The sequence below is a fragment of the Equus caballus genome, chromosome 2 (genome assembly GCF_041296265.1).
Source record: "Equus caballus isolate H_3958 breed thoroughbred chromosome 2, TB-T2T, whole genome shotgun sequence".
Taxonomy (NCBI): Eukaryota; Metazoa; Chordata; class Mammalia; order Perissodactyla; family Equidae; genus Equus; species Equus caballus.
The window spans coordinates 332,097-351,190 of record NC_091685.1 but is presented as its reverse complement, the minus strand read 5'-3'; the positions used below and the strand labels follow the sequence as shown (position 1 = coordinate 351,190).

The window sequence follows — 19,094 nt, the reverse complement described above, 5'->3', positions numbered from 1 at the left end:
TCAGGCAAATTACTTAATTTCTCTGTACTTCAATTTTCTCTTTTGAGAAATGATGTGATAATAGTCTGTATCTCCCGGAGTGAGCGATTATGAGGATGAAATGAGTTAATGTACCTAAATCACTTAGAGCAGGGCCTGGCACAGAAGCAGTATGTGTGTGATTGCATATATTGTTGTTATGACTGTTACATGAAAATGCAGATGTGAAGATCTTGGAAAATTACACAGAATGCTAAATGTACCATCCTAATATGCTGTGTGTAAATTGCATTTTTTGTTCAAATGATGAGCTACATAAATAGTTGACTTTGAAAAGTATGAGGACAGGGAACAAGGGTTATGGTAGCATTATCCTTGCTTGATGAAATAAATATCTAGAATGATAGGGCTGGGTAATATTTCTAACCCTCCATGGTTTGCAAATAAGGAAAAGAGAAGTGACTTGGTCAGGGTGACTCAGCTGCGTAGGGCAGTGGCAGCACTAGTATCCGGGTCTTCTAACTTCATCTTTAGAAATCAGCCCTCTGTGTTTGAACAAAGGCAGTGTCTCAAAATTGGGGGAATTCCACCTGTTCTCCTTCCACCTTTCCTAACCACACTCATCTCACACATTGTAACACGCATGCACACACATGCAAAGCATCTGAGATGGATCACTTTCAAATAAGATTGTATCTACCCTCCAGATTACCTCCTGTAAGGAAGAGAGGATTGAATCATCTGGGTATTATTGGTCTGATGTAGGATCTCTGTACAGTTTTCTGAGAAATTCTTATACAAGGACACACAATTGTGTGTTAAAAGATTTGAGTGTTTCTAACACGTAATAAAGAGTATCTGATGATCTGATTTTAGCTGAAAAGTTTAGACAGCCCAAGTTTTGGTGTTTTAATTCTAATATTAAAATAGAGTCAGCTCTAAACTATATGCTGCACACATGAAATGAATGATTACTGCATATAATCAGAACAAAAAGTACTTATTAATTTAACAGTGTGAAATCCACACAAGTATATATGACACATATCCCAACTGTATAAGGAAAATTGTTTTGAAAAATGTTTACTTTTAATCATATATAACTTGGGGGTGATTTTAACATTTGGGAAGGATTCTTTTTTAATACCTAACCAAATGAACCAAAAAAAGAAAAATAAGCTATAAGGAAATTCACCAAGGGCAGGTAAACAAGAAAAAGCAGGTAATCAGGGAAAGAAGCAGGCAGATGACACTGACAGAGGTGCTGCACAGCAGGCACTATTATTCTTCCCTGATCCCCAGCCCGTGAAGGGGAATCTACAGAAACCTTGAGCCGTCTCACTGCAGTCTACCCAATCAGAAGGAAATTCACCCTTTGATTCCTTCCTTTTCTTTCTTTGGACTGGAGAGGAGTAGAAATGACAGCTAAGAAACTAAGGCTGACTCCTTCTAACAGAAGCAAAGGCTATAGGGCTGCACACTGAATTAGGGAAACAGTCTAATGCCCAGAGGACATCCTTCATTGGAGTGGGATATGCTTCTCACCACCCTGGCTGAGGATACTTAAACCTCAGAAGTCAAGGCTAGCCCAGGTGTTGTAAAAAGATGGTCCACTGCGTCAGCTGCCCCCCACCTTTGCCTGGCCGTTCGCAAGGCTACGTAGAGCAGCGTGGAGAGAAAACAGTCCTAACCATAGCTTCGAGGGGAAAATATACAGCTCCTGGGTATAGTGGAGAGGGTCGCCAAGAAGTCATCAACACCACCTCGGAACAAATAGGTATCTTGACTGCCAACAAAGCATGAAGTAGGTGAAAAGCATGACATCTGTGGGAACATTACAGATTAAAAACAGAAATAGAGAAGAGCATGTAAAAGACAATAGCCAAACTTAGAAAATAACTTTTGCTTCATGTGATGTAACAATGTCATAAGAACACATCAGTAAAATAGACGAGGTTGTAGGAAGCACAGTGCAGGTTCAAAGGAGATTGCAGATATAGACCCAGATCAGTGAATAATGTTTAACAACAAGCCTTATTCTAGTTAAGCTGTTGAACTTGAAGATTAAAGAAAAAAACAACAACTCAGTCATTCAGGTAGAAAAGGTAAATCACACACAAGGACAAGAAAATCAGGCTCCCCAACAAGTTCAATGCCAGAATACAGAGGAGCAAGGTCCACACTGTGCTGCGGGAGGGGACAGCAGTGAAGCCAGAGGAAGAGCTCCATGCAAACACTTGAGTTCTTGAGAGAAACAAATTGTCGACACAGTCCAGCTAACAAACGTGTTTTAATCAGAGTACAAAATGCAAGAATGGAGATTCTGTGGTGAAAGATCTGGTGGTGAAGCCTGAATTCATTTAAATACAAAACTGTGTTAGTTCTTTGCAAATTATGGTTATGAATACTGGAACAACTGAAGTGCCGATTCAGCAAGTCAGGAGGACGGCCTGATTATGTGCACTTTACAAAAAGAAAGACAAAAAACTCCTCAGGAGATTTTGATGTGATGTTTCAGAAACTCTGATGTGGTCTGCTAGTTCTGTTCCAGGCAAGGGTGTTGCGGCCCTCGGGGAAGTTACGGGCTGCTAACCAAGGGCTGTCTGCTGCCCCTCTCGGCCGTTGCTCCTGACGCCTGGCAGCAGGTGGCACCCCTTCACTTCCCGTGGTGCAGTGGCCTGTTCTTACTATGTTAGAGAAAACATACTTCTGCCCAGCATTGTACAGATATGTTCATATTCTGAGGCTGTGATTTTCAAACCTTAATATGCCTAAGAATCATGTGGGACTGAACACAATGTGATAAAGAGGACTCCAGCTATAGAAGTTTAGATTTTATTTTTTTTATTTAAAATAAATAATATAAAAATAAATATGATAAAAATTGTGAAGTTAAATCTGGGTGATGTGAGAAAATAAGTCTTGTTTTTGAGCTTTTATTAGTTTTTTTAGCTTTTTGAACTTTTTCTTTTAAATAGCTCAGAGAGAGAGACAGAGAAGAGAGAGAAAAACAGAAATAGAAAGAGAGGGACAGAGGCAGGCGCAGAGTGAACCTAAAGAACATATCACTGTGGGAACTTGTTAAAGCAGGTATTTAGAACCACCCTTGGATGTTCTAGGTCATAGATCTGGGGCGAGTCCAAGGAATGTGCATGTCTGTGGCTCTGGAACCACAATGTGAAACATGGATAAGAATGAGGACCCACCAGGTGTTGAAAACTAAATTTGCCTTTGCTCTTCTGCTTTCTTTAGAGGATTCCTACCCAGTTTTGAACAGAAAGGGTATTGTTTCTCCTCTGCCAGTCTTTTTATGACAGCCCTGCCCTTCAATCTAGAATGAGATATTCCTTTCTCTGTGCCCCACCCCGATCCTGTAGTCTGCTTCCTTCAAAGTACCTTCAACATTTTCTCTCCTATCTTTGTTTACTTTTCTACTGTAAGGATCTCAAGGGCACAGACTCTCATTCTTTTTTGTATCTTAGTCACTTAGGATTGTACGACACAGTAGTAGTCACTAAACTGCTTATATGACAAGGCATTGAATTTAGGAAGAGAAATTGTTCCCTCCTATCCTCTGCCTGAAGAAGTTTCCCAGTCTTTGTTTGTGTTTCTCGTTTGGAGGACGATGTCTGTAACTTGCCTATACGGTATTGAAGGCAATCAGGCAATTTTAATTTCCTGTTATTAGCTCAGTGTGTCAATATGTAGTTTCATTCCCACAATTGGACTGAGTTAATCACACCTATTGAAAATAAAAATAGCAAACTTGTGCAGTAATATTTGGAAGTCATGATAGGTCAGCTTTTTTTCAAACTAATCTTAATAAAATCACATGTAAACTTCTGGTCTTATAAAAGCTCACAGCCTCAGCTATAAAGTTTTAAAGATCTTTTTAAGTGGAAAAAAGTAGAACCAAGGAAGCAAATCATGCTTGTTACATAAACATGTAAGTAAAATAAAAGTGTATCAGGTACTGATATTGATGGAATTCTAAAGTTACGTATTTTTATCCATTTTAAATCATAAGCACACATTCTCAGTGTGCAAATGGATTCAGTTCAGCTTTTTGTTCTTGATTCATTAGTCAAAGAACATGCTTGCCCCCGGAAGATGTGATGTGTAACTGATAATTTTCCACTATCAACCTAAAATGATAACTTTGTGCATATATGTGTGTGTTTTGGTTTACTAGGTAACAGCATCCTAAAAATAAATTCATACCTTAAAGAGGAACAAATTAATTTTTTGAGGTTGATTGGTGCATCCAATTTTAGAGACTTAGAAACGTTTTCTTCCTAGAACCAAAGCATGACAGTTGAAGATAGTCTCCTTATATGTGTTAACTGTTTTCTCTGTATGAGTCAAATTAATTTTATTTCTTGTGTTTGACCCAAACCTCCTAGAACCAGAATTCCAGAGTTGAAAGTTTCCTTAGAAATTCCCTAATCTGATTGACCAAGCTGTTAGGCTTAGTCAGAATGAGAATCCAGAACTCTGGGCTCTATTTTCACTGTTGAGGCTTACGTTTGTTTGTTTGTTTTTAGGTGACTGCACTTCAAGATGAAAAGAATTCACTGGTTTCTGAGAATGAGATGATGAATGAAAAACTTGACCAGCTGGATGGATCTTTTGATGATCCAAATACAATGGTTGCAAAAAAGTATTTTCATGCACAGTTACAACTAGAACAATTACAGGAAGAAAACTTCAGGTAATATTTTTAGTAGAAATCATTCTGTCGAGCTGTCTATTAAACTGGTAGCTAAAAAATTATAATATCAACAATTACTAAGCATTATAAAACTTGTGTAGGACACTGATTAAGCTACTGAAAATGCCAGTTGGTATAAGTGTCTCCTGCCCTCACAGGGCTCACACTCCAGTTAGGCAAGTGGGATACATACACAAAAACAGAACAGTTCAAAATAGCGTGTGCTAAGGGCCAAATGAAGGCCAGAGGCATGTCTACCAGGAGTTTAGAGTGATTGCTAAAGCCTGGGGAGAATGAGGGGTTTCCTCTTACAGAGGAGAGGGAACCTGATAATAAATGGAAAAATTGTAAATCTTCAGCTAAAGAGATACTTTTCATTTTAACTTTTGTTATTTCTTCTTTAAAAAAAAAAGGTGTGCATCTTACCTTTCCTAAACATTCATTGTGTTCTGTGTGCCTGCTCCTGAGCCTCGCACTAGGAGGCCTTGAGAGCAGGTGCTCTGATTGTAGTGTATGTATTTTTGTTGTTGTTCCTTTTTTTGATATAATTTCAAACTTATGAAAAAAAAGTTGCAAGAGAAGTACGAGGAACCTTCTCTTTATACCTTTCGCTCATATTCAGCAGTTGTTTTACAGTTTTCTCCATTTGCTTTAGCGTGTCTCTATTTATGTACATAGGTATACAAGTTTTTTTCTGAACCATTTGAGAGTAAGTTGCAGACATGCCTCTTCATCCCTGTATACTTCTGTATGTATTTCCTGAGAGAAAGGGCATTCTTTTACAGAGCACAGCATAATGACCAAAGTTAGAGAATTTGTTCTTGATACAATTTTATTGTCTAATCCAGAGATCACATTCAAATTCCATCAGTTGTCTCACTGTCCTTTATGGCTATTTTTTTTCCTGGTTCAGAATGTAATCCAGGATTATATATTGCATTTCGGATGGATTCTTATTCAATAGACTCTAAATCCATTGCTATCATCATTTATTTTGATGCTGAAATAATCCCAGATTTGACCATCGGGAAGCCTTTCAGATGGCCTCTTGTGTCCTTGCAACATGTTGCTATCCTTCTTTGAGCATTTTCTTACTTTCTGGCACAAGAAAATGTTCCAGACTCATTTTGTCCTTTTCCTTTCCCACTTCTGGAATCAGCCATTTCTCCAAAGAGTTCTGATTCCTTTTAGTGAAGAATGTTACTTAGAGATCCATGCTCCAGATGAATTTTTCTATCATTGCTTCTAGGCCACGTTGGTGCACAGAGATAGGAAATGCACTTGCACAAGTTCATACATGCCCATGATCACACACTTGTCTATACACATCTGCATTTATTTTTATGTCTGCATTTATGAACAGTGAGTTCATATTGACATCTTTCATTTTGGTCCAGTGACTTCAGGGTTCATTCTGATCTTCTCCATTTCTATATTCTAACTCCCTTCTCCATTAGTGAGAGAACTGGTTTCCATTTTCCTCAATATGTTTTCTCAGTTACTCAATCCCAAAACGCACAGAAAGTAATTTAAGAATTGCTTACCCATGCACCTGTAAACAGCAACTAATACTAGACTTCAGTATGTTTACAGTTCTTTTTTTCACAAGGTAACATTTACGTGTTGTGAAATGAATTACTGAGGACAGTTTGGTGTGTTTTAACAAATGCATGCATTTGTGTCACTCACACTTTTGTCATTTGATAGGTCATTTCTGTCACTGCATAAAGTTCCCTTATGCCCCTTCCCAGTCAACCCCGCCTCCCAGAGGCTCATTGATTCTTTTGACCATAGATTTGTTTTCTCTGATCTAGAGCTTCACGTGGGTTGGACCAGGCAGAACGAACTCTTTGGTGACTGGCCTCTTTTGCTCGCATTTTTGTGAGACTTAGCCATGTTGTTGAATATGTTAGTAATTCATTCCTTTTTATTACTGAATAATATTCCATTGTATGGAATTATTCCACATTATACCACATTTTGTTTATCCATTTTCCTTTAGACGGACATTTGGGTTTCTAGATTTTGGCTATGTTTATACATAAAGCTGGTATGAACACTGGAATATAAGATTTTTTGTGAACATATTTTTTCATTTCCCATTGGCAAATACATAGAGTAGTATTGCGGAGTTATACTGTAGGTCTAGATTTGATTTGAAAAGATACAGCAAGCTATTTTCCTGAGTGGCCCTACCTTTTTGTGTTCCCACTGTGCTGCTGGAGCGAGTTGCTCTAGTTGCTCTGCCTGTGTCAGACAGTTTGGTCGCATCAGTCTTCTTAATTTTAGCTTTTCCAGGGAACGTGTACAAGTATCTCATTGTGGGTTGTGTTTTTAAAGATTGGCACCTGAGCTAACAACTATTGCCAATCTTCTTTTTTTTTTTTCTTTCTGCTTTTTCTCCCGAACCCCCCCAGTACATAGTTGTAATATTATTAGTTGTGGGTCCTCCTAGTTGTGGCATGTGGGACATTGCCTCACCGTGGCCTGATGAGCAGTGCCCTGTCCATACCCAGGATCTGAACCAGTGAAACCCTGGGCTGCCGAAGCCAAACGTGCGAACTTAACCACTTGGCCACGGGCCAGCCCCTAATTGTGGCTTTAAGTTGCATTTTCCTGACAACTAATGATGTGGCAAAGCCCCTTTTCATCTGCTTCTTGGCAATATATCTTACTTTCTGAATTGTCTCTTCGCATTTAGCCTACTTGGCTTGCCTTTTTATTTTATAAATGGCGTCTTTCAAAGAATAAAAGTTCTTAACTTAGGTGAAGTCTGATTTATCAGTATTTTAAGATTAGTGCTTTTTGTGTACTGTCCAAGAAATCTTTGTCTACTTCTGTGTCATGAAGATACGCTCTACTATTTTCTTCTAGAACTTTCATAGTTATATCTTTTACACTTAGGTCTATGGTCCGTCTTTGATTGATTTTTTGAAGATAGTGTGAGATGTGGGAGTCAAGCCTTATTTTTATTTTCCACATCAGTATCTAGTTGTTCTAATATCATTGATTGAAAAGATCTTTATCTTACTCCATCAAATTCCTTTGGCACCTTTGTGAAAAATGATACAACCTAAAGTGTGGGTCACTCTCTGGACTCTCAGTTCTTTTCCCTCGGTCAGTCTGTCTGTCTTTATGCCTATATGACACGGCCTTGATTACCACAGCTCCAGAGTAAGTCATTTAAAATCAGGTACTGTGAGTATTCCAACTTTGTTCTTCCTTTTCAAATTTTGTTTTGGCTATTTTAAGTCTTTTGCATTTTTACGTAAAATTAAGCATCAGCTAGTCAGTTTTGTAAGGAAGAAAACAACTTTTGTGATTATGATTTGGATTGTATATATTTGTATATAATCTTAAGTATATTAAGAATTTCTGTCTACAAATATGGTATCTTCATTTATTTAAATCTTAATTTCTCTCAGCAATGTTGTCTTGTTTCCAACATAGAAATCTTGTGTCTTTTGTTAACCTTATTCCCGAGTATTTTATATTTTTGATGCTGTTACAAATGCAATTAAAAAATTATTCTAAAAAATTGCTGCTAATGTGCAGATTACAATTGATTTTTGTATATTGAAACTTTTATCTTGTATCATGTATTTTGAAACTTTTGTGTCTTGCGAAGTTTCTTAATTCACTGATTGATTGTAGTAGTCTGTTTGCTAAGAAAATCCTAAGGAATCTGCAGTCATGGAGTCTGGTGACAGAGCTTTGTGTCTTCTCTGTTATTTCCTTCTTGCGTTTACTTCTGCTTGAGCAGGAGCAGGCCTCTGGCTTTGTTTCGGGTCCTCGAGGGGAAAGTGTCCAGTGAAGTGCCATCGAGGATGAAGCCAGCTGTAGCGTTTTCTAATGTGCTTTTTATCAGATTAAGGTGTTCCTTTTTATTTCTGGCTTGCTCAGAGTTTTTATTATTAATTGGTGTTGATTTTTGTCAAATGATTTTTCTGCATCTTAAAAAGAGTGTGGTTTTTCTTTTTCATTTTTTAATGTGATCTATTAATTTTTGTCTGTTAAAAAATCTTCTATTCCAACGACAGTCTGCTTTGGTTATACTTTATTATCCTGTATACATATGACTGGATTCGTTTTGCTGTGTTGAAAGAATTTTGTAACTGTCTGCATAATAGGTATTGGTCTGTAACTTTTTTCTCTTGTAATGTCTTTCAGGTTTTATCAGAGTTCTGCTAGTCTCATAGAATAATTGGGAAGTATTCTCTCCTCTTCTGTTTTCTGAAAGAGTTTATGTAAGAATGATATTATTTCTTCCTTAAATGTTTGATAGAATTTATCAAAACACTCTGGACCTGTGGTTTTCTTTGTGAAAGGGCTTTTAATGACAAATGTGATTTCTTTAATGGTCATGGGCTTTTCAGATTTTCTATTTCATCTTGTGTCAGTTTGATAAGTTGTTTTTTTCAAGGTATATGTTTCTTTCATTTAAGTTGTTGAATTTATTGGCATAAAGTTGTTCATAATATTCTTTTTATTATCCCTTTAGTGACTGTAGGAGCTGTATTGATATTTCCTTTTTCATTCCTGATATTAGTAATTTGTATTTTCTCTCATTTTGTTAATCACTCTTGCTAGGGGTTCATCAATTTTATTAATCTTTTCAAACACCCTCCATTAGCTTTCTGTATTGTTAGTTTTAGGTCTCTGTTCTTTCTTTCTTTCCTTTTACTTACTTTGGATTTAATTTGCTCTTCTTTACCTACTCTATCAAGGTTGAAACTTAGATGACTGATTTTAAGCCTGCCTTCATTTCTAATATAAATCTTTAAAAGTGTAAATTTCCCTCTAAGCACTGGTTTAGCTGTGGTTCCAAAATTTTGTTGGTTGTCTTTCTGTGATTATTCACTTTGAAATATTTTCTAATTTCCCTTGTGATTTCTTACTTGACTCATGGGCTATTTAGAAATGTGTTGTTTAAATTCCAAATATTTAAGGCATTTGTAGACTTTTTTTTTGTGACCGATTTCTAATTTAATTTCCTTGTGGCTGGGAAGGTAGTCCATGAGATTTCAGTCTTTTAATATTTATTAATACCAATTTTATTGTTCATCATATATTTTATTGTGGTGAGTGTTCCATGTGTACTTGCAAAGAATGTGTGTTCTGTGATTTTTGACTGACGTTCTATAAATGTCAATTATATCAAATTGGTTAACAGTGTTATTCAGATCTCTTCTATATTTTTACTATTTTTGTTTAGTTCTATCATTTATAGGGAGACGGGTGTTAAAAATTTCACCAGTGGGTTTGTGGATTTCTACCTTTGATTCTGTCAGTTTTTGCTTCATGTATTTTAAAACTCTGTTTTTAGGTATATACACATTTATGATATGTCTTTCTGATGAACTGATTTTTATAATTATGAAATATTTCTCTATCTTTGGTAATACTTTGTGACTTAAAGTTTATGTGTTTTTTAACATTAATATAAGCAACCAGCTTCTTACTGTTTGCATGGTATTATTTTTTCATCTTTTTACTTTTAACATATGTGACATTATATTTAAAATGTCTTTTCTAATTGGCATATACTTTTTTATCCAATCTGATAGTTTCTGCCTTTTTGATTGGTGTGTCCGTTTGCCTTTTATGTAGTTTTTGAGATGATTGTGTTTAGGTCTATCAGTTTGCTGTTTTTCATTTGTCATGTCTATACTTTTGTTCCTTTTTCTTCCCTTCTTTCATTTTTTTGGGTTGATAAAATAATTTAATATTTCATTTTAATCACTCTCTTGTCATTTTAATTTTTTGTTGCTGTGCAGTTTGAAGTATTCATCCTTAATTTATCATAGTCTGTGTAGGGTTACTGTTTTACCACTTTACATGCTATGTATATTGGTGAATAATTTTAAGATCTATTTATACATTTACTCTTCATCTCTTGAAATTAAAATTCTTGTTTGAACTAGAGATAACCAAGCACAATGTTCAGAAGTGAACATGAAAATTCAGAACATTGCTTGCTTCTAAAGTCTGTTTCAAAACCGACAGCCGGAAGGTATCTTATTCCTTTACTCTGTCTTCTTTTGAATATGGAATAAAAAGCAAACAAGCAAACTTAGAAGTAAGTCTTGCTAAGTTCCTGTCTCAGTAAGAAAAAAATGATGGAAATTACATTATAAATACTCATTTTCCTTGTGCAAGGCTTGAAGCTGCAAAAGATGATTACCGTGTTCACTGTGAAGAACTTGAAAAGCAACTAATTGAATTTCAGCATAGGAATGATGAATTGACTAGTCTTGCTGAGGAAACAAGAGCCCTGAAAGATGAAATAGACGTTCTTCGGTATGGCCTGGCTAAATATAATTCTATCACTTCTAAGTTATTACTTAGTCTTTCACTATTGCATATTTTCATCAGGGATTCTTAGAGTTATCTGTATGTTTCGAATATTGATCTGTCTTTATCAGGCCCCTAGTCTGTACTTCTTTTGTGCTTGTTAAGAGTAATTGCAGTTTAAGGATAGTATTTGATTCTTGTTATGACATTTCATATTAGAACCTATAAACTCCAAATGATACCTTTTCTTAAAATTTTGTAAGCTGAGTTTCTTTTAGATGCATTTAGCTTGACCTCTTGTACTCATTAAGTATATCGTGTGAAATTTTTATATAAGGAAATGTATTCTCACAATCCATATTTTGGCATTTTATAAAATATAGGTAAATATAGATGAGAATCTTAGCATTTATTTCAGGATTATCCCAGGGTTCTCTGATTGTCTTTGACAATATAAAATTTATATTTACCTTTTGCCAATGAAATGTTACTCAAGCCAACAGATTGTCTACATGTTTTTTATATTTTTGGTTAAATTTTCTTGATTAGCTATTTTGTCTCACAGTTTTTAATGTCCATCTGAAATAAAAATCTTTATAACCACTAATGTGAACCTATTTTTATAAAACCATTCTTTTTCATACATTTTGCTGATGCATAAAACAGTTTGATAATTTAGTATGCCAAATTTGAAGCATTTTTATTTTGATGGCTTTATAGCGAAAAGGTTGAATCTTAGACAGTTTTAGGCCTGAGTCTGTTTCCAAAATTCTCACAAAGTTTATGATTTCTTTTTTCTCTCTCATTTTTATTTAGCTAATTGATAGTTTATTAACCAATTGATAGTTTACTTGAAAGATTCATTTTACTGCCAGGATAAAATTATGTGCTTTTACCAGTTTTTCCGCAGTAATATTTAACCTTTATTATCATAGAGCTACCTCTGATAAAGCAAGTAAGCTGGAGTCAACAGTAGAGGTTTATCGTCAGAAGCTACAAGATCTGAATGACCTTCGAAAGCAGGTGAAAACTTTACAGGAAACAAACATGATGTATATGCATAATACCGTCAGCTTAGAAGAAGAGTTGAAGAAGGCAAATGCAGCCCGCACACAGTTAGAGACATACAAGAGACAGGTAAGGACATAATCTGAAGTTTTTAACCAGTGAAATCCAAAGAGCTCAACTTTGATCTTCCATTTGATACTTTAAGAATGATGTGTAAGTGAAAACACTGACTGTGGTCAGCTGTGAGCTTGTCATAGGTTTCTTCTATCTGGACGTTTAGTTCAAGGATCGATCGTTCAGCGTGAGTTATCTAGGTCTTTTACATTTTTATTGGCTTCTGAGCTTGTGTTTTTTTGGACATTTCATTGTTATTAGCATTTCTGATATCTAGTGATAAATGGCTCAAGAAAGGAGCTATAACCTAAAATATTCTGTTTTGCTGTTTATCAAACAACCTAGATAAATGTTAGAGTAGAAGGCTGATTTTTTTTTTGGCTAAATTATAATTTGGGTATTTTAAATTTATGTTAATTCTTTTTATCTATATGCTGTTTCTACAAATATTTAGAATTAAAATATAATCCTACTATAAATTTTATTTCCAGTTTCTCATTTTTTGAACTCTGAAAAACTGCCAATATTATATACTCTTTTTTTTTACTTTTGTTTGTGACAAAAGGTTCAAGATCTTCACAGTAAACTTTCCTCTGAATCCAAAAGGGCAGACACGCTGGCATTTGAAATGAAGCGGCTTGAAGAAAAACACGAAGCTTTGCTTAAGGAAAAAGAGGTAATTTTAAATATACTTATGAGTAATCTGTCTGTCTTCTTTTACTTTTTAATCCTGTCTTTGTTGTTCTAAGAATAAAACTGATGTCAGCCAGTTCTTTTTCTTTCTCCAAATTGAACTTGATGGTGTAACAGGGAGTCTCATGAAAATCCTTCATGCAGTTTTGTTAGTTCCCTTCGCAAAGGAACGTGGAGTCCTGGAGCCAAGGTCTCACGTCTCAGTGCATGCTCTCCGACTCTAGTTGTCAACTCCTTGAGAGCAAGGACCATATATGCGGTTTTTTAACATACATACCGTAATTTTAATTTGTATACCGTATTTTTTAGTATGTTCACAGAGTTGTGTGACCGTCACCACAGTCAGATTTTAGAACACTCGTCACCCCCAAAGGAGACCCATGTCCATTAGCAGTTAGTGTGCGTTCTAGTCACCCCCTCCCCCAGCCTTCACACCCGTTGCTCTCCTTGCTTTCTCTATAGGTTTGCCTAGTCTACCCAGAATCTATACTCATCCCTTTGTGGATTTTGTGACTGTCTTTCTTCGTTTAGTATACTACTTTCAGGGTTCATCCATGTTGTAGCATGTATCAGCACTTCCTTTTTATTGCTGAATAACACTCCGTTGTGTGGGTCTACAACATTTTATTCATTTGTTCATCAGTTTGTGGACATTTGGGCTGTTTCCACTTTTTGCATATTAAATAGTGTGTCTGTGAACATTTATGTACAAGTTTTTGTGTGGATATGTACTTCCATTTCTTGAGTGTATACCTAGGAATGGTATCGCTGAGTCATGTGGTAACTATGTAGCCTTTTAAAGAACCACCAACCTGTTTTCTAGTGGATGAACCATTTTTTTAATCCTCACCAGCAATTTATAATGGTTCCAGTTTCTGCATCCTTGCCAACACTTTTTTTTTTAATTAATTTCACCTATTCCTTTATACTTTTTTTCTTTTTTTTAAAGATTGGCCCTGAGCTGACATCTGTTGCCAATCTTCCTCTTTTGTTTTTCCTCTTCTCCCCAAAGCCCCCCAGTACATAGTTGTACATTCTAGTTGTAGGTCCCTCTGGTTGTGTCATGTGGGACGCTGCCTCAGCATGGCCTGATGAGTGGTGCCGTGTCTGTGCCAAGGATCCGAACCAGTGAAACCCTGGGCCACCAAAGCGGAGCACGCGAACTTAACCACTCAGCCATGGGGTGGCCCCTCCAACACTTATTACTTCTTAATTTTAGCTATCGTAGTCGGCATGAAGTGGTATATCACTGTGGTTCTGATTTGTATTTCCCTAATGACTAATGATGTGAGCATCTTTTCATGTGCTTATGCCCATTTGTGTATCTTCCTTGGAGAAATGTCTCCTCAAATCCTTTGCCTGTGTTTTATTTAGGTTATTTGCTTTTTTATTATTGAGTTGTAAATGTTCTTTATATATTCTGGTTACAAGCCCCTTGTCAGATATATAATTTTTAGATATTTTCTCCCATTCTTCGAGATTTCTTCTCACTTTCTTGATGATATTGTTTGCAGCAGAGTAGTTTTTCATTTGATGAAGTCAGAGTTATCTAGTTTTTCTTTTGTTGTTTCTGCTTTTTTGGTGATGTTTCTGTGAAACCATTCAGTAACCTAAGGTTATAAAGTTGTATGATTTCTTTCTTTCAGGGGTTTTATAGTTTTAGCTCTTAGACTTAGTCTGTGATCAATTTTGAATTAATTTTTGTATATGGTGTGAGATAAGAGTCTAACTTCATTCTTTTGTGTGTGGATGTTCAGGTGTCCCAGCACCATTTGTTGACAAGACTGTTCTTTCTCCCATTGAATTGTCTTCATACCCTTCTAAAAATCAATTGACCATGATACTGTAATGATGAATAGATTATACACTTGTCAAAACTCATAAAAGTAAATTACAAACAGTAAACTCTAATGTAAACTATGTCCTTTAGTTAATAATCATGTATCAATATGGGCTCATCAATTTTTACAAGTAACCACACTAATGCAAGGTGTTAATAAGAGGGAAAACTGGAGGTGGGAGGAGCACGAGGGAGTATATGGGAACTCTGCACTTTATGCTCAATTTTTTTGCAAACCTAAAATGGCCAAAAAGACCTATTAATTTTTTTAAAAAGGTAAAAACATTATCATTTGACCTTAAATGTAGGGGTTTATTTCTGGACTTTCAATTCTTTGTCATTGATCCGTATGTCTAGCTTTATGCTAGTACCCCACTGTCATTACTGTAGCTTTGCAGTGAGTTTTGAAATTGGGAAGTCTACGTTCTCCATCTTTGTTCTTTTTTTTAAAGGTTATTTTCGTTATTCTGGGCACTATCATTTCCATATGAATCTCAGGATCACATTGTCAATTACTGCAAAATAGCCAGCTCAAGATATTGATAGGGATTGTCTGAATATATAGATCACTTTGGAAACATTGCCACTTTTAATAATATTAAATTTCTGATCCATGAATGTGGCATGGCATTGCATTTATTTGGGTCTTTAGCTTCTTTCCACAGCGTTTTGTGGTTTTCATTGTACAAGAATTGCACCTTTTAAAAGTTTATTCTTGTTTTATTTTGTTGTTGTTGTTATAAATGAAATTATTTTCTCCATTTTATTTTTGGATTTTTCACTGCTAATGTATAGAATTGCAATTGATTTTTGTACATTGATCTTGTTTCTTGCAATCTTGCTGAATTCACTTAATATTTCTCCTAAGAATCCACTTAGTGGACTCTTCAGGATTTTCTGTATGTGAGATCAGGATATCTGCAAATAGAAGTAGTTTTACTTCTTCCTTTGCAATCTGAGTGCCTTTTCTCTTTCTTGTCAAATTGTCCTAGCTAGAACCTCCAGCACTGTGTTGAATAGAGTGACACAAGAGGACATACTTCTCTCGGTTCTGATATTCGGGAGAAAGCACACATTCTTTCACTATTATGTGTGTTATTAGCTGTGGGTTTTGTTTGTAGATGCGCTCTATCAGGCTGAAGAAGTTTCCTTTTATTCCTAGTTTCTTGCATACTCTTATGAAAAGGTGTTGGATTTTGTCGTAAGCTTTTTCTGGGTCAATGAGGTGACATGGTGTTCGTCTTTTATCATATTAATGTGGTGTATTACATTGATTTTTCGATACTAAAGCACGTTGCATTCTGGAGGTAAATTTCACTTAGTCATTGTGTATAATCCTTTCTATATGTTACTAGCTTCAGTTGTGAATATTTTCTTGAGTATTTTTCCATGTATATTATAAGGATATTGGTTTATAGTTTTCTTTTGATGCCATTGTCTGGTTTTGGTATCAAGATGACACCACATAGAGTGAATTGGGAGATTTTCCTGCTTTTTTAGGTTTTAGCTACTTTAAGCCTTTGTCTAGTATGTCTACCCACTAGGTCACCTCATTAAGTGTTTCTCTTGATTGTTTTTTTTTTTGTTCCCTGTGTAGGGACTACCTGGTTTCTTTGTGTGTTTTGTATTTTTATTGAAAATATGATATTTAAAATAATATAATGTTTCAACTCTGGTAATCAGATTTCCCTCAACCTTAGGGTTTGTCATTGTTTCTGATTTTTTTGAGTGACTTTTTTGGACTAATTCTGTAACGTCTGCATTCTTTGTAACGTATAGTCACTGAATTCTCTGCTAAGTTACCACTGAGGTCAGTTAATGATTAGTCAGATATTTCCACTGATGCCTTAAGCCAGTAACTCTCCCCGTCTTTGCCACAGGACTCAGTGTGTGTTTTCGAAAAGGCAGTGTAGACCTCTGCCTTTGCCTCTCTTCCTGCTTGCACAGGGCCTCGGGTTCACCAGAGCTGAGACGTGCGGCCCTCTCAGCTCCTTTCTGGCGAACACGGAGCCCTGCGCGTGGCTGGCTTCCTGGATCTCCAGGCATATGTCAGAGCTTTTCAAAGCCTGCTACGGATATCTTGTTTCTCAGATCTTCCTTGTAAGTTTTTGGCCAGGTTCCTGTTTGCCCCGACTGGCATCACAGCCTCCAGCAGCTGTAGTGATAACAATCGCTGATGACTGCTTTTGAGAATAGGGATTTTCCTGCACAGCAAGCACCAAGTCAGCTCAAATAATGGAAAACCTATGTATGGGACTTGTCTGGGGTTCTGCAAGACAGGTCGAATAATGACATTTCTCCAAGGACAGGGCTTTTAGGGAGGAGTTCCACACCCAGTTCGCCCCTTCAGGTGGCCGCCATGCTGCTGCTGTTCAAAACTCTGCTGATTTTCAAGATGCTCCAGAGCCGGGGAGAGGATTGGTAGTAGTAAGACAAGTCGAAAGTACAAAAAGCTCACTGTTCTGAGATTTAGCAGATTTTCTTTAACAAATGCTCCCCAGATCATTACAGGCCTTTAGTTAATTTTCACAGTTCTGGAAAAGTTGGTTTTTAGCAATTTTCTAATGTTTGCATTGCATTTATGAAGGTAGGTATTTATAGAGGTCTTCATGCCTACATGTGGTTATAATTTATAGTGTTCAGAGATCCCTAGGGCATCTGTGGACTGGAGCCTAAGGACCCTTGGAAACAATTGCCAGTTTACTGTTGGGTTGATTTGAACCACATAATAGTCTAAATAGTGTTTTGTTTACTAATTTGGAATATAACAATATTTAAAATGTGATTTTATATTCAAAAGCACTTTTCAGGTTCTGGGAAAATGATTTAAATGTGAGCCTTTTGTACAGAGCATAGAATTTGTCGTTGGCTGTAGGCTCTAAAAGAAAATAGCTAATGATGAAGTCCTAGCATGCTAGCCTCAGAAATATTGTTTTTCCACAAATTCATACTTCCAGGATGCTACGTATCACTTCTTTCAGTGGAAAGTCTCCAGCATCTCTTACACACGAGACCATACTCTGCTTGCTTCACAAAATTTACCTCATTTGTTACTCAAAACACTTTTTCAAGGGTTTATGTATTAGTATTCCCACTTGATGACAAGGAGAGTAAAGTCAGAGAGTCAAATAACTTGGCCTAGATAATATCGCTGGGAAGTAGTGAAACTGGAACTCAAGCCATGATGTCTTTGCCTCCAAAGTCCATGCTTTTTGTTAATTACTCTGCAGTTGCTTGTTTGTACTCTGTTGCTTAATTATATTCATTTGGTTCAAAGACAAACTATCTAATGGGGAAATCACAAGCTTTGTGTTGTGTAAAGACTATTACGTATGTGATTTATGCAAAAGAAAATTAACCGTTAGCGGTAAAACTGAAAGATTGTTATTTTTCATTTTCTAAGCAACAATTATCAAATTGTCTTGTTAAGGTAAATTATTATAAGTATAAAGTATGTTACCTATGGGCAAAATTAAATACCTGGCTTATATAAACTCTTCTGTTTTAGAGGCTCATAGAGCAGCGTGATGCTCTGAAAGAGACGAACGAAGAGCTCCGATGCTCACAAGTCCAGCAGGACCACCTAAACCAAGCAGGTGAACTGAGTTGGATTCAGAAAAGCTTTTTTTAATGGTAGAAATACTGAGATGTTCATCTCTTTGTTGTTGCTGTTGTTTAGATGCATCTGCTACAAAAAGTTATGAGAATCTTGCTGCTGAGATTATGCCAGTGGAATATAGGTAAATTTATTTTTATTAATTGATAATCCATACTTAATATTAGAAATGTGATTTCCTCTTTTTTTTGTAAATTTCTGAGCCTTTAAAACTTGCCATTTTGTGAGTCGCAGAGCTCAAAATTACTTTGTCTCGTCTGCTTGAACTTTCTAAGTCAGATTGTTATCACTACTACAGCAGTTTTAAAATTTATCAGACGTAAAATTTTACAAACTAGCTGAAAACATATTCTGTCTTTTATAATAAGACTTTTATTGTGTTGAACTTCTTTTCCTGTCCATAAACTCTATTGAAAACCCTTTTAATGCAAGGTGTTCAAATCCACATGGTGAGAAAAATGGGAGGGAAGCTGTCAATTATAGTAGGAAGATGAAGCAGAAGTTAAATAAAACACAGATGTTAGAGGTTCCTCTTAACCCAGCTTTTATCTTTGTGTTTGACTGCTATGTTTACTTCTAGACATTTGACTAATCTGGTATGTTTAGGGTTTTCTTTTTTTTTGTGTGGCAACAGCTTTATTGATTTATTACGTCAAACTCTACTCTTTATTTAAACAGCTTTATTGGTATATAATTCACTCATTTAAAAATGTACAGTTTGGTGATTTTTAGTATAGTGACAGAGTAGTGAATATCTAATTTCAGAACATTTTCATCCCCCTCAAAAGATACCCTGTACCTAATTAGCAGTCTTTCTCCATTACTGCCTCTCCTCCGAC

At 36.0% G+C, this 19,094-nt stretch overlaps 1 protein-coding gene across 3 annotated transcripts in view; it reads left to right on the top strand.

Moving 5' to 3' along the window:
- HOOK1 (hook microtubule tethering protein 1) overlaps window positions 1–19,094 on the top strand; it is a 63,586-nt gene that overhangs the window by 22,735 nt on the left and 21,757 nt on the right. For all 3 annotated transcript variants that reach the window (XM_023628714.2, XM_070247537.1, XM_070247543.1), the window contains exons 9-14: window positions 4,524–4,690; window positions 10,850–10,990; window positions 11,920–12,121; window positions 12,672–12,782; window positions 18,148–18,235; window positions 18,319–18,379. In XM_023628714.2, coding sequence (XP_023484482.1) covers window positions 4,524–4,690; window positions 10,850–10,990; window positions 11,920–12,121; window positions 12,672–12,782; window positions 18,148–18,235; window positions 18,319–18,379 — 770 coding nt within the window. The remainder of the gene's footprint in view (window positions 1–4,523; window positions 4,691–10,849; window positions 10,991–11,919; window positions 12,122–12,671; window positions 12,783–18,147; window positions 18,236–18,318; window positions 18,380–19,094) is intronic.